This window comes from Rhamphochromis sp. 'chilingali', assembly GCF_963969265.1.
Source record: "Rhamphochromis sp. 'chilingali' genome assembly, chromosome: 20".
Taxonomy (NCBI): Eukaryota; Metazoa; Chordata; class Actinopteri; order Cichliformes; family Cichlidae; genus Rhamphochromis; species Rhamphochromis sp. 'chilingali'.
The window spans coordinates 22,573,566-22,588,320 of NC_137947.1; the positions used below are offsets into that span (position 1 = coordinate 22,573,566).

The following is a 14,755-nucleotide window of genomic DNA, read 5'->3' on the forward strand; positions in this document are numbered from 1 at the left end:
GTACACACACAGCGAGTGTGCAGGCCACCACGCTGTGTCCAGGCACGGCTCGCTGTAGAGCTTCTCAGACACACACACACACACGTGCACAGCTTCCACCCACATGACAAGTCATTGCAGAGCAGGATGCCAAGACCTCCCAACTGGCCCTCATGCAACCTGTAACTCGTGAGCGCGCACACAGAGTTAAATGTCGCTAATCTTCGTTATTTTAATGGCAGCGAGGAAACTGTGACTTTTATGAGTAAAGTTAAACACAAAAAAGAAAAAAGCTTCACACACACATGGGTTGAATTTCAAGATTCTTATAATTTATTGCAGTTTGCACACAATTTAAAAATGTCAACAACAGCACACCAAAAAATTACAAAACTAAACACAATTAGAATTTACTCCCCTTGAGAGAAAAAAAAAAATCAACCCAACTATGATTGTCAAAGCTAAAATGACTAAATCTGAAAAAAGGAACATAAAAGAAAAGCAAAGGAAAAAAATTGTAATCTCAACAGGGAGTAAATAGATCTCAATTGAAATCTGCTTGTCCCCCCCCCCCCGCCCCCAGACAGTGATTGTCCTTTTTCAAAACAGACTCAGTCATTTCATGCCCTCTCCCCACCCTCCAACCCTTCATGTTCTTTACCATAAACTGTCCATGACATTTGATTTTTTTTTTTTTATTTTATTTATTTTTATACCTTACTTAAAAAAAACCCAACAAAACCCCCCCCAATCTATCCCCTTTTGTTTTCAAGTAAGCACAGCAAAAAGATGGAGATGTCCAGTCGGGGTGGTTTACTTCACAGCGTCTTGAGTGGTTAACATCACTCCCGCCACTCCACCCCACACACTCACACTTTTAAAAATAAAATAACAGCCCGGACTACAGCAGTTTAAGGCGGTCAAGTAAAACCAGAGGAACAGAACGGGGAGGGAAAAAAATGAGAAAAAACCCCCAGCAGTAATGATGAAAACAACAGCAGGATGGAGGGAGCCCATATGCAGAGACGCTGCCAGTGAAGAAATAACATTTCGGGACAAAAATGAGACGATGTGGTGCAAACTGTCGCAATGTCACCCACACTGTTGCATTGGCAGAGCCTGTAGGTGCCACCAGATGACGGGGCGGCATGTACATATACCCCACCCACCACATGCACATCTGCGGGGACACACACACTAACACACACACACACATACATATTTGAGTGAGTGAGAGAGGGGGGGGGTAATGTGGAGTGTCAGTATCTTTCTGAAAAATGTTTTTGGATTGTATAAACGCTCGACCAATTATTTTGAAATTTCAATAAAAACAAGAAAAAAAGAAGAAGAAACTGATGTAGCCCTGATCCAAACGCAACATTTACATACAAGAGTTTTCTAATCACATGATCAAAATAGATAAATTCAATAAATTCCAAGAATTTACACAAAATTTTCAACAGCCATTTCTCAATGCTTTACAGTATCAAATACATCACAGCATCAGAAATGTAATTTTATTTTTATTTTTTTTAAATAAAGGCATCTTTTCAGCAAAAAATCTGATTTCATGTCTTTAAGCTTAAAAAGGTGCATTCAGGCATGCCAATTCTCTCCCATCCATCTCAAAGTAAGGATTATGCTTTAAAAGGAAACACACAAACAGACACGCACGCACACACAGACGTGACATCCGCTGCACCTAATGTGAAATGCACACTGCACTGAGCTGAGTGAGTTTAACGGCCCCGCTCAGCTCAGCACAGCTCGGCTCAGCGTGAAGCAACAGTGTGGCAGAGATATCTGACCCTTCAACTTTCAGCAGGACAGCTCAGGTTCAGCCTCGCTCCTTCCTTACTCCCTCCCTCCGTATCCTTCACACTTCAGCCAAGCCACAATTTAATAAAAAATGTTTTAAAAAAACTGCACTCAACAGACCTGAAACGAGAGCCCAAATCTGCAGAAATAATTAAGAAATGGCTCGACCGCGTTTAGAACTGGTGAGGACGGACACAAAAGTTATAGCAGTAGAGACATTTAACGCCTGAGGAGGAGCAAGAGGAGGAAGTGCTGGGTGGACGTAGATCTTCAGTAGGTTAAATTGACTGGTGCTAACCGAGTCACACGCTCGTAAACACACACGCGCACGCACGCATTAACACACACACACGCGTGCAGCAGAAAGATCAGTGCATATAGACACAGGCTTAAAATGCTTCATCATATCGCTTCAACATCCGACGGAAACACATTCGGTAACGTTCTTCTAGGATCCCAGCGAGTACAAAATATCCGACTTTTCACTGTCAAAAGTGTACGGTTCAAACATTCCCCCTCCCCGATGCAAAAACCACAACTTAAAGGTTTAAGACAAAATCAAAATTTCATGCATTTTTTTTTCCATAGTCGTGAGAATAATATTCAGTTTTTCAACAGACCGCACCCTGGATAGTATTCACAAAGAAAAGAAAAGAAAAAAAAAGGAAAGCCCGTTGTCAAATATTTGATCAATTACAATGTGTACAGTAATACAGCAAATTCACATTTTTTATTTTAAAATATACAGGTTTGGACGTCATGCAACAACAGCAGGTCCCATTACAAAAAAAGTAACAAAATAATAATAATAATAATCATTAATTTAAAAAAATGCAAAGAATTAAAGTTTTTAAACTATATCAGAACAATATACAACAACCTTAAATTAAATAACTTTTCAACAAGAGATGTTTTAAAGACTGCCAGCTAGATTTAAGAAAAAAATTCTATCGATAACAATAATAATTAATAATTATTTGTAAAGGTCTTTTCATTTTTAGAAAATACTTCAAATTGACTGGAAGTGAAAAAAGGAGGCTGTGCATTGCATGAGTGCCATCAGTTTATCTGTCAGTCAGTCAGCTTTCCCCTGAACACACAACACCAAAGAGCTTAACAAGAGAAGCGGGGAGCGCTTCGCCAACGACACCTCCGTGCCAGTAGAAAATAAAATCAATACACACAAAACACACTCATACACACTCACGCACGTTAGGTGAAATTTTTGCCAGAGTAGTGCAGTACCACACACACACACACACTCGCGTGTGCGCACGCTAATTCAAACTGTGTGTTTGGTGGCGTCGACTTGTGGTGATCACAGTACCCGTTTAGTGTATTGTAATGCTTTTTCACTTCAGTGTGTTCGACCTGAACTCCTGCAGTGGTGTTTTGCTGTCTGTGGAACTGGGACCGATACGCTGGCCAGCATCGGAGTGTTGTGTCTGGGATGAAACACAAACAGAGTGAAATCTCTTCAAAAAGGCGAGACTTTCTCACTGGGACCCGTGTCCAGAGACGCAATTAAAACCACCAACAGGAGAGAACTTGCGCGAAATAAAAATGAGGATTCAGAATAAAATAGAATAAAACAAAAATTACCCCAAATAGGAACAAAAAGAAAAGAAAAACAACTCAGTAGTAACATTTTCATGTGCTATTAAAGTGCTATTGAATGAGATGTTGCAACAAACAAGAACGTGACTCACTTAAACCCCGAATATCAAACTCTGCCGCCTCCCTCTAACCTCCCCACGCCTCTCTGCCTTTCTTTCACTCTCCGTCTTTTTCCCTTTACCAAACCTAGAAGTCTGTTTCTACTTCCACAGTTCCTGGGAGCTGTCCTCGATCGCCCAATCCCTGACATTTGGGAGCGCCAGAGGTTCGCTCTTCACTGACAGCGAGTTGACCAGTTCGCAATGGAACTTGCGGATGTGTCGGTAGAGGTCCCCGGATTGCGTGAAGCGCCGCTCGCACCACTTGCAAGCATGAGGCTTCTCACGCGTGTGCACCACTGCGTGGCGGCTGAGGTTGTGTGAGTACTGGAAGCTCTTGCCGCAGGTGGTGCAGGTGTAGGGTTTTTCACCGGAGTGTGTCCGCTCGTGGCGCTTCAGCGTGTACATGCAGGAGAAGGTCTTGCTGCAGATGTTGCAGGTGGGCACGTTGACGTCTCCGGCGGGCTTGGCGCGGATGCCCTCCTGCTCCCTGAAGTGGGAGCTGAGGTGAAGCTGGAGGATGTGGGGTGAGGGGAAAACCTTGTTACACAGCGGGCACATGAAGATCTGTGTGTGTTGAGCCGACAGCATGTTGGAGACGTAAGGCAGCAGCGAGCTATCCATGCTGGCCGCCTCAGCCTGAGCGCGCTCGTTTTCGCCCCCCAGGATGTCCTCATCGTCTGCTGTGGCTGGAGGCTTCTCCTCCCGCTCCAGCTCTGAGGCCAGGGAGGCTTCTCGCAGAGCAGACAGGTGTGCTTCCAGGCCGAGCCTCCGCTGGGCCGACAAGGGCCCTCCGACCCCGTGGTGGGCCAGGCCCCCATTGGTGTTAGGAACCGTGGCCTTGGTGAGGCCGCTATGCTCCATGTCATAGTCCCCACCTCCCAGTTCCTCTTCCTCATCTGAAGCCACGCCCCTTTCTACCTTTACCCTAACAGCCAATGGGCTTTGGAGGCTGTCTGGTGTAGCTGCTCCGCTGAAAAAGGATTGGTGGTGGTTAGTGTGGTTGCTACCTGCAATTGGCTTGACTGACAGGTCCAGGACGCAGTCAGCTGCATCATTTGACACCCTCCTACCCCTGTGGCCCCCACGAGAGCTCACGGAGCGGTGGGACCTCTGGGAGAGAGATCCAGTGGAGCTGGTGGGGCTGCCGGCCGGAGAAAGGAGCTTTCCTCCCTCTCCCAGGCCTTCCCCTGCTTGCGTCTCCGTCTCACCCTGCCCTGGACTGGTTGTAGCCATAGCTGGTGTCCCTGGTCTGTCTGCAGACGGCAGCCTCAGCCACAGCGGCCCTCCCTCTGCCTTTCCCTCCTCCTCTTCATCGCTGTGCAGCAGGTCGGCAGTAGCAGGCCGGCCTGTGGAACTGTCTGATAGACTATCGGCTTTATCAGAGCAGCTGGACCCACCGTCATCCTCTCTGCGCGTGCTGTCTGCCTCCGCTGTGGCCTTCTGCTTCAAACGTTTCTTACACACCTTGACAATGTCATACATGTGCAAGTAGCTGGCTGCTGCCAGCACATCCTCCACGGGAAGGTCCTGGAACTGCAGTTTGCCCTCATACATGAACTCCAGGAGCAGGGAAAAGGCCGGAGCTGTGACAATGTCACTGTTGAGGTGCACCACGTCTCTCTTGTCCAGCTGGTCCTTGTAGAAAAGGTGAAAGTACATGCTGCAGGAGGCCAACACAGCACGATGGGCACGGAACTGGGCATCGCCCACCAGCACCGTGGAGTCACACAGGAAGCCCTGATGCCGCTGTTCGCTCAGACACTGGAGTAAATGTCTGCTGTGGTCTGGGAACTCCATCCTGCCGTCCTCATAACCTGAAGCCACACACACAGACACAGCGTCAAAGTTAATTACATCTCGTAAAGTATCAAAGATGTCTTTCATTTTAAACCTACAGTTTTTATTTTTTGTTATTTTAATGATTTCATTTAGGGGGTGTAATTAAAAAAAACAACCTTTCCATGAGCATAAATATGCAAAATATAAAGAATTAAAAGGTAAACAAGAGGCAACCAAGATTACATGAAATGAGGAGCAATAGAAAACTATGGAATCTAAAAAGGTGGAAAACAAGTTAAAAACGTAAGCTAAACAGAGAGACCATGATTTAGTTTTTATCACCACTAAGACGTTTCTTTTAACGCCACAATTTCTGTGAACAAAATTTGTATTAAATCTGGTAAAAAACACAAAAAGATTAAAAATTAAGAGACACAAGGACAGAGAGAATCAGTAAAAAAACATATCTGATATAACGACGGTGACAACAAAACAAGAAAAAGACAAGAAAACACGAAAGGCACAAACAGGAAGAGTAACACATGAAATAATAATTTTAAAACACATAAAAAGTTAACTAAAATAAGCCATGACCTACGCACAACCCGGATTTTTTTACTCCTCATCCCAACATCGACAGAAACAATTCTCGTAAAGTCGTGCACACATTCCTTCATACATCAAACCAAATGTTCATTTTCTGCTCCAATTACTTGCTTAATTTAAAATAAATAAAAAGTAGACAAGAAAAATAGAAAGAAAATACAATTTATGGTTTCATTTAAGAAAAACCACTAACTCAGTTTTGTACCAAGACAAAGACTCAATCTCAGGTAAACCACCAGCGACCGATTCTTCTACTCGGTCTCTCCGCTCTCACTCTCTGTATCTCTCCAACTCCTCTGCCTGCACTCCTGGATTGTCGCTGCTCCTACGCTGGTTATTTTTATTAACCCACTTTGGCCTGGCCTGGCACAGCCCTTTTAGGTAACCGGCTTTCAGCTGCACACGCTGTCCTCACATATAAAACACAACACACACACACTTAGTACCAGCCTACCTACCAACCACCTCCACAGGCTAAGTCGAGCAGCAAAACTGGCCAATTGAAACAGCACTGTCAAAAACAAAACAGCTTGTCCCTTGTTTAACCTGCGAGCTTCGGCTTTAGGTGTGAGATTAGACGTGGAGGGAAAAAAAGGGAGGAAATTTGCATCAATGCTCTGCAGGTGTTCTTAGAGAAGATTTGCTGGAAATTATCGAATTAATAAAATTAATTACCAACTAATTGTGCAAAAAACCTTTGATTCCAGAAGACAATAAGAAAAAAGAAATGTGTAAAAGGTCCCACCTGTTAGCCAAGTCGATTTGTCGTGCCTGAGAAAATACATTGGTCCCGCTCTGCACTGTGTTAACCAAAGCAGTTAAATCACCTCATTTGAATGAAGCTAAACCAAGAATGTCAGTGTGTTAGACTGTGTGTGCGTCCGTGTGATGTGCATGTGTGTGTGTGCTCGCCCTCCGGCTTGTTCAGACTGCTTTTAATGAGGGGGACTTACAGGGACAAGGGTGTACCACCTCCCACCTCCCCCCCACCCCACTGTCCAGCCAAACCCCTCTACCACCTCCTCCTTCCACACACACACACACACTCGCACACACATATAAACCAGCCGTCACTCATGCACTCCTTTCCATCTGAATCTTACAAGAACAACCCCGCACATCCGCCCCATAGTAGAAACTGCCCTCTTCCTCAACCCCCTCCACCCACCACCACCCAGAAGAGAAGATTTACAATACAATCACTGTAAGTGCCCTGCTCGTCACAGCATCAATCCTAATCCTTAAAGATGGCTAAAAATAAAGACGACGGTGGCGACGGTGGGGAGGGAGCCGCCGGCGGAGACTCAGGAGGGCAGCAGCCCAGTCACCCAGCCCACCCGGCCCCGGCCAGCCAGCTCAGGCAGGGGTCTGAGAGAGACACACACAGAGGGGCAGGCAGGGAGGGAGAGGGTGAGGGAGAGGCTGGGACGGCCGAGGAGGGAGGCTTACCCACATCTGATCCAGCTGACGGGGGCCATATGGCAGCTGCTAGCCAGATAAAGAGATTAAGACTAGGAGGGAGTGCGATTACAGCTGTCTAGCCAATTCAGGCAGCTCAAATCTGCAACTTCTAAATTAGTCTCCTCTACTCCAGCCGACAGGAGGGGGAAAATGGGTAGAGCGCACCGCACATGCTTTCAAGTAGTTTTTACAGCGAGCTAGAATCAACAGGAAAAAAGTAAAGTAGATAATACAGATTAAATAACTGCTCAGTTTATTCTAGGGTTTTTTAAGCCTATTTATTAGCTAAAATGTGTGTTTATTGTCTTCTCTTAAAATGTCTAAATACTATATTTCAAAGGAGACTTACTTTTATGATTTATGATCACGATTAAACTGCAAAAAACTACACTTCCCTTTCAATTAACAAGTGTCCCGACAAAACGTCTGACAGCTCAAACAGGAAGCAGCAGCTTAAGTTTTAAATGCACCCCTCTCGACTGCAAGCTAAAAACAAGCAGACTGCTCCCGGGCTGCAATTACCCCTCAGACAGGCAGCACCGGCTACCTTTGCCGTTTACTTCTGAAGCACTCGCCAGCAGTTTCACGCAGTTCTCACACTGGTTTGACACACCGGAGATCCCCCACAACAAAACAAAACTCCACCATCCCGGACTCTCCTACTGTAAACACACGCACGCACACACATACACACACAAAACGATACCTGCAGCAGTATGCATCAACTTGATTAACTCCACTGTAGCAGAATAGCCGGGCTCTCTGGCTGGGAATGGCTGTGTATCGCCCTCTCCCTCTCTCTCTTTCTTTCTTGCTCTTTCTCTTGCTCGCTCGCTCTCTCTGAATCAATGAGTGGGTAGAAGAGGAGAGAAGAAGAAGAGGGAGGCAGGCAGGCAGGCAGGCAAGCAAAAAAAAAAAAAACACGCTGTTCAAACTGCGAGGGACAGATGCAAAGTGGAGGAGATGTTGGAGGGGGAACGAGATACCACCTCCCTCCTCCTCCTCTTCCTCCTCCTCCTCCTAACTGGCGCTGATCAGCAGCCACAAACACACACACACACAGCGTGCGCACACTGCACACACACACGCACAGCACTGACTCTCCCAGGCTGCCGCTGAGACTCACAATAAAGGACTGGGGAGGGGTGGAGGCAGTGGAGGGATGGAGGAGGAGGAGGTGGGGTGGATGGCAGCCTGTCAGCTGCTCTGACATCATCCTCAGATGGAGATGCTACCTCCAGCTGTGCTCTTTCTACAGCCATATGCTGCCTCCTCTACACTCCTGCCACCAGACTCCTCTTTCATTCTACCAACACCGCACAACTTTGTCTCTCTTCTCCCCCTCCTTTTTTTCTCTCTCTGGGAAATAAAACACAAGTCGGCTAAAATATTCTGGGATTTGGTGTTTGGAGTTTACACATCAAAATCACTAAGCTGCAACTGCCACCAAAACTATTAAGGAAATGCAAAGTTTACGCACTAAAAAAACACACATACACACACACAAACAACTTTTCTTTTACCTGGCGTCTAAAATCATTTGAAATGCACTTCTCTGTCCTTCTCCTTCTGTCTTTTTCTCCTTCCAGTTACCATAAACAAAAGCCAACACGGCACATTTGCAACTGACAGACGCACGCAGCTGATATTGTTTTCCACTCTTTTACGGTTCAGCGCCGCTACCTCGTCTTGTATTCACTCATTCATCCGCTCATCCATCCATCCATCCATCCATATATCCATGTATCCAGCAACCACCACCCCCTACACACCACCACCACCACTGCCCGGACCCTTCGAACGACTCACTGGGTGACAAAAATGAGCCGAAAGAGTCCAGTGAGGGCAAAACAAAAGGTGTGCAGGGTGTTTAATAGCCGGGGAGAAACTTATTACACTTATTATAACGGCTGTATTTCGCTTTCGTTTTGGGCAAACTTTCTGTAACGTTTACAACTCTGCAACTTTTATTTTCTATTTTATTTTGGCTGTAAATAAAGTTGTGGGTTTTTTTTAAATAAAATAATAGCAACACCGCCCACTGAGTTTCCACAATAAAATGTGATCACAGCTGCACACAAATGTGGAAATAAATTACATTTATATTATTTTTTCTTTGTTTCATAATCACCCATTTCAACATTTTGTAAGTTAATTAGAAATATTTGCCGTGTAATCTCCTGTAATGAAAAATTTCACTGTGTCAATAAAACAGAAATAAAGTGCGGGAAACATCACATTAATCAACTTAAACTTCTAATTAACTTCACCACCGGAGTTCTTTTAATTACACGGTTTGGAAGTCGCTTTAAAAAAAATCAATTTCACCTCACTTTGACGCGTTTTTATCACCTCTAAAGTGCTATCAAATTTAGGAGAAAGTCTGCTGGAGTTTGTTTTAATTTAAGACTCAATTTTCAAGCTGCCTGCCCACGACGGTCCGGAGAAAAAATTAGCATAAAAGTCCAACTCCTGCTACCGCTTACAGGCTGTTCAGAGACAAGTCTCCGAGCGAGAAAAGGAGTATTGTAATTAATTTCTTACCAGAAGACACAACAAACACAGAAAAACAGGGAGAGACACACACGGAGACACACTGACCCACGCAGCTAGCTATAGCCCGATCGCGGCTAACAAAAGTAAGGCGGACGGGCTGCAATATTGAGCTATTTACAGTTGTTCGGGAGGCCCAGGTGCTATGACAACAGCCCCTAAAACACCGCGGAGGGACGGCTAACATAGCAACTATTAGTGCGTGGAGACAACACAGTCATGCTAAGGAAGGTTTAGCTACTTTTTCCCCTCCGTAACCCACCCTCTCTCTCTCTCTCCTGAGCCTCCTTTAATCGGACTCCGGTATTAGAAGCAGCACTTACAGACAAGAAGGTCCACCGTCTTCCCCGCTTCCTCCGTCAAAATCCCCTCTTTTTTCCTTCGGAGACAAAACTAGATTGACTTTGGACTAATTTCCATAACAGGCTGCCGAGGCGAGCAGGCGCAGGGACGGGGAGTCTAGCACTCTGCGGCGGCCAGATGTTTCCGAGCTGTTGCTGCTCAACTCGGGCTGGGGAAGGAGGCGAGTTGACTGGCACGGCACGGAAGCCAATGGTGCCGGCGAGGAGGAAAGTGAAGGCAAATTGGAAGCGGCCCTCTGACAGAGGAGAGGGAGGGATATGTCTTCTTCTCCCGTCGGCGTAGGTTGACACCAGGCAACAACAACAGCAGCAGCAGCAGCACACACACAGTGAGAAGGCAGGAAACAAGAAGCTGGGCCAAACCAACTGGTTCTGCGAGTCAGTGAGGCGGACTGGCGCAGCGGAGAGCGAGGGAGAGTGGAGAGCGGCGCAGTGCGCTCTGGGTACTGTAGTCAAACCTGGAGCGAGAGGTGTCGTGGGGGGGGGGGGGGGGGGGGGGTAGGAGGCAGGGAGGGAGGGAGGCTAAGGGGGTGGAGCTGATATGAGCAGGTGCACCACCTTGACAGGAAGTAAAAACATGTGGTTGGGTTTTCCAGTGGTGCTGGATAATGCTTAAGACACAGGCATAAAGCCAGCTGCACCACTTCCAGAGGTGGACATGTATTATGTATGATGACCAGATGAAGATGTGATAAACTATTTATATTGCGTAGTAGTTGTAAGCAAATGCGAGCATTTATATTAGTGTGTTTGTTAATGCACCGCTGATAAACATTTTCAAGTGTTACAAACAATTTATTACGTATTTACGTAGTTGATAGATAATTAGGAAGATGTAAAGTCAACAAACCTACCTTGCTCACTTACCTTACTTCATTTTAATGCCACCTCATTTTAAAAGTGTGTGCTGTCCATCCAGTTAAAAATAAAAAATTTTGTTCAATCAATAAAAAAAGTTTTCTTTGCCCGATGAAGGGATGCGGAGAAGTTCATCTACTAGTCAGATAAGTGTCTTTGGGCAAGATACTCCACTCCAAGTGATGGATAGAAAAATACTGTATGGTGTGTGTGAATGGGTGATTGCAGCTTGTAGTAAAAAGTAAAGAGGTTGTGTGTCTGCTTCAGAGTTTGTTTCTTCAACACAGTTAACCTTGATCCCTCAGATAGATAGATAGACAGATAGACACAGTTTAACTTTCACTTTTTCATAATGCACCTTTGGACAAAAACATGCCCCCATCCCTATAAAGGAAGTGATGTTGGCATCCCCTTGTTAATGTTGCCTGTATGTTTTATTTGGCCCCCAAGCCAAAACGCCTTGGTCAAACCATGAAGGTATTTTGTGTGCCTCAGTGGCTGCAAAGAGGCGCCTACCTGCTAATATATACCAAACCTGTTTTGACTTGCCGAGGTAGGAAAAGAACAAAGTGTTAATGATGGCTCAGCTGGCCTGTAGGTGCATCAGAAAGCCATGGCAGTAGATCAGAATCCACAAAATTGAGAATACAGCTATTGATAATACCGCTGTCATTTCCCTATAAAGTGTCTCCTGTGGCAAATCCTCAAACCTTTTCCAGGTGTGGCTCTGATGCAGTAGTAGTATGTGGGTTTTATTCAAAACATTTCAGAGCCCATGTTCATTATAATGCATCTGAGACATGTTATCAGGCCTGGTCTTATTTGTTAGAAGGAACAATCTACGCTTTACTACTTTCATAATAATATCAAAATTGCAGTGTATAACTAGGGTGATTCTTCAAAGCACAAAGAATAAAACTGATTAACATTTTATCTGCAGTTAACTGTTACAAAGGCCTTAAAGGCATTTTTATTTAATGTGTTTTTATTATTCATTAAGTGACTAAATAGACAGACAGCTCTGAGAGCCACAGTTAACAGTAAAATGATCATTTGTTTTACTTCTTTGACATGTTATGAACTAAACAGCAATTTATCTTCTGCTTAAACACAATAAAAATATTAATCACTAATAATATGATTGCTTGAGTCACATCTGTACACTATGAGCTTGTCCAATACCAAGAATTTCTTAAAATCTTAAACTTGTCTTTCCTCTGTGAAAGCTTATATCTGTATTTGAACTAATCCAAAGACATGTTAACATATTTGAGGAAACTGTCTCCTTAACAGAGGCTATGATGATTTTTGGAGTGAGAAAAACTAATGTGCCTCTGTTGCTGTTCATGCTTATAGCACGGTTAAAACCTATAATAAAGTGTGGCTGCCTAAGCTGTGTGAGTCAGAAGAACAAATCCAAAATGTCTGTAAGGTGTATTTAAAATGTTTGTTTTGTCTCCACCAGAAATCACTCTTACAGGCGTCAATCGGAGTCTGAAATGAAAGGAGGAAGAAGGAAATTCTTTTCTGAAATGACTAATACAGGCCCAGCAGTGACCTTGGATACAAAAGGGTGAATAAAAGTAACAGGTTCCTGTGCTGGCTGACAGGTTTTAACTGCCCGTATCTTTCCCGGGTGACACATGAGTTGTCTTGGACTTCTCTTTCACGGGAGACCTGTGACTTGCTCTGTCCTCCTGAAGTAACATCAAGGCTTCTGGTGGCAGGGCCTGTCTAACCTGTAAGTGGCAGTTTACAATAAACAGGCTGTTGCACATTTTTACACCGGACTGGTTTGTTCCACCAGTAACGGGCGAGCAGAAATCAAGCTGATGTTCTTTTTTTTTTTGGTTTGTTTTAATTTAGTTGTTTTTTTATCAGTCTTTGTTATGGATGCCTTTAGCAGTACGAAATGCTTCACAGATATTGAGGTTGCACGTTTCCTACGTGACAACTGAGAGAAGAGAGCACTGAATCTAGGACACGGCGCAACATCAGCAGCAATATATCTTCCTGTCCAGATAAAGGGACACCATTTCACAGATTTCAAAATAAGAATGTTCAGAGACTTAAAGCTTAGAGTGACACACAAGATGAATTTATTTATTACCCCACTTACCACAAATTATATGCTTACAACATATTTTTCAACTTCTCACAGATGTGGGTCACTGGGACAAAAACCTTTTTTGAATGTGTGTCTGTCATGAGAGTCTCTATGTGAAAAAGTTTGGGGCAGCTCTGCTTGGTGCGTCTGAGGGCCTATTTGCATCTCGTGAACCTGTCCCAGTAAACTAATTGGCGTCACTAATAGATGGCTGGATGAAACGCAGCCCTGTATGGTAATGAATTCACACGATCTGGTGTCATAGCTGAAGGACTTGTTAAAATGCAAATGAATGATGACCCTGTTATGTGTCTATCAATTTAGGGATCCATGTTACCAGCGCATTACAATGAGCCCCTTGTTCATGCACGAAAATACGCAGTTCAACGAGGGGGCCTGTGCAGGAAATTGGACTGAAGGACAGGCTTTTAAAAACTGTTGGCTAATTTGTGCAATAAACGTATGGCAGTCAAAGCATTTTAGATGTAGCCATATTTAATATACGCTGCCATTTAGAGTTTCTCTTTTTCACTTTGGCTGTATTGGAAAGCTCACCTCTCCGGAAGTGTCTTTTGTAGCTTCTGTATATGATGACTGAAAAGAGAAAGATAGCCTTGGATGTACTGAAATCTGTTCTCCAGAGACTCCTGTGCAATTTTCTAAACTTCTTTCACCTTTCTCGAGTTCCCTCCTCTGATCCACATATTGTTTTGCCACTGACAGATGCCAGAATACAGCCAAGTGTGTGAACATGTGAGCCAAGAAAGCAGAGCTAGACTGATGTTTGAAATTATCTGCACTACTGTTTCATCCTCCTTACAGCTGAAAGACAAAGCAGACGGCAGGCAGAAGGGAGAAACATGCAAGAACCAGTATGCATAGCAGAGCTTATTATCTGTAGCAGAAGTTTTGTTTAGGTTTAGTTCTTCTTCTTTCTGCTTAAAACTCAGAGGACATTAAGAAAGAACAGAACAAAACATCTACGAATAGTCTCGTATATTTATGTTGCAGCACTCAGGCCTTTCTCACATTTCTGTTGTCTGTTACGACAATGACAACAATGCTAAGAGTTGTTTCCTTTAAACATGAATCATGCACAATGCTTCTAGGAAAACATATAGAGCCAGACTAATTACAGCATGTGTTTCGCTTCCGAATAAATGCAGCATTGTCCTGAGTAAGTGTTATAATTTCTGCCTCTGGAGGTCGCTGTAGATCCCATATTTTACACACCGGTTCACTCTCTGTCCAGTAGAATTGACTTCAACTTATCTTTGCTTGTTTTACATTTTGATTAAAAATTATTCTGATAAAGGGCATACATGCAAGAAAGGTACTAGACTGCATATCTGCACATGTTTAAGCTCTTACCTAAGGCTAGAATATAAAAAAATCACTTCAAAGAACGATTGGAAGTGTTAAATATCTCCTTCAGATTTAAGCAGACTTTCTTTATGCTTCTCTGGCTTGTAGTTGTGTTCCCAGTGCTTATTTTTCTCTGTTCACTCTTTTTT

General features: G+C 44.2%; 1 protein-coding gene across 3 annotated transcripts; it reads right to left on the minus strand.

The window, feature by feature from the left end:
• Nucleotides 1-289: 289 nt before the first annotated feature.
• On the minus strand, nt 290-10,701 carry zbtb18 (zinc finger and BTB domain containing 18). 3 transcript variants are annotated; one of them, XM_080868193.1, is made up of 2 exons: nt 10,238-10,701; nt 290-5,329 (listed from the first exon to the last, which is right to left on the minus strand). In XM_080868193.1, the coding sequence occupies exon 2, from the start codon at nt 5,310-5,312 to the stop codon at nt 3,615-3,617; it is 1,698 nt and encodes a 565-aa protein (XP_080724319.1). In that variant the 5' UTR covers nt 5,313-5,329; nt 10,238-10,701; the 3' UTR covers nt 290-3,614. The 3 variants fall into 3 exon arrangements, with proteins under 3 accessions (XP_080724319.1, XP_080724318.1, XP_080724317.1); XM_080868192.1 differs by lacking the exon at nt 10,238-10,701 and adding an exon at nt 8,068-8,296; XM_080868191.1 differs by lacking the exon at nt 10,238-10,701 and adding an exon at nt 6,646-6,844.
• Between the last annotated feature and the right edge of the window lie 4,054 nt (nt 10,702-14,755).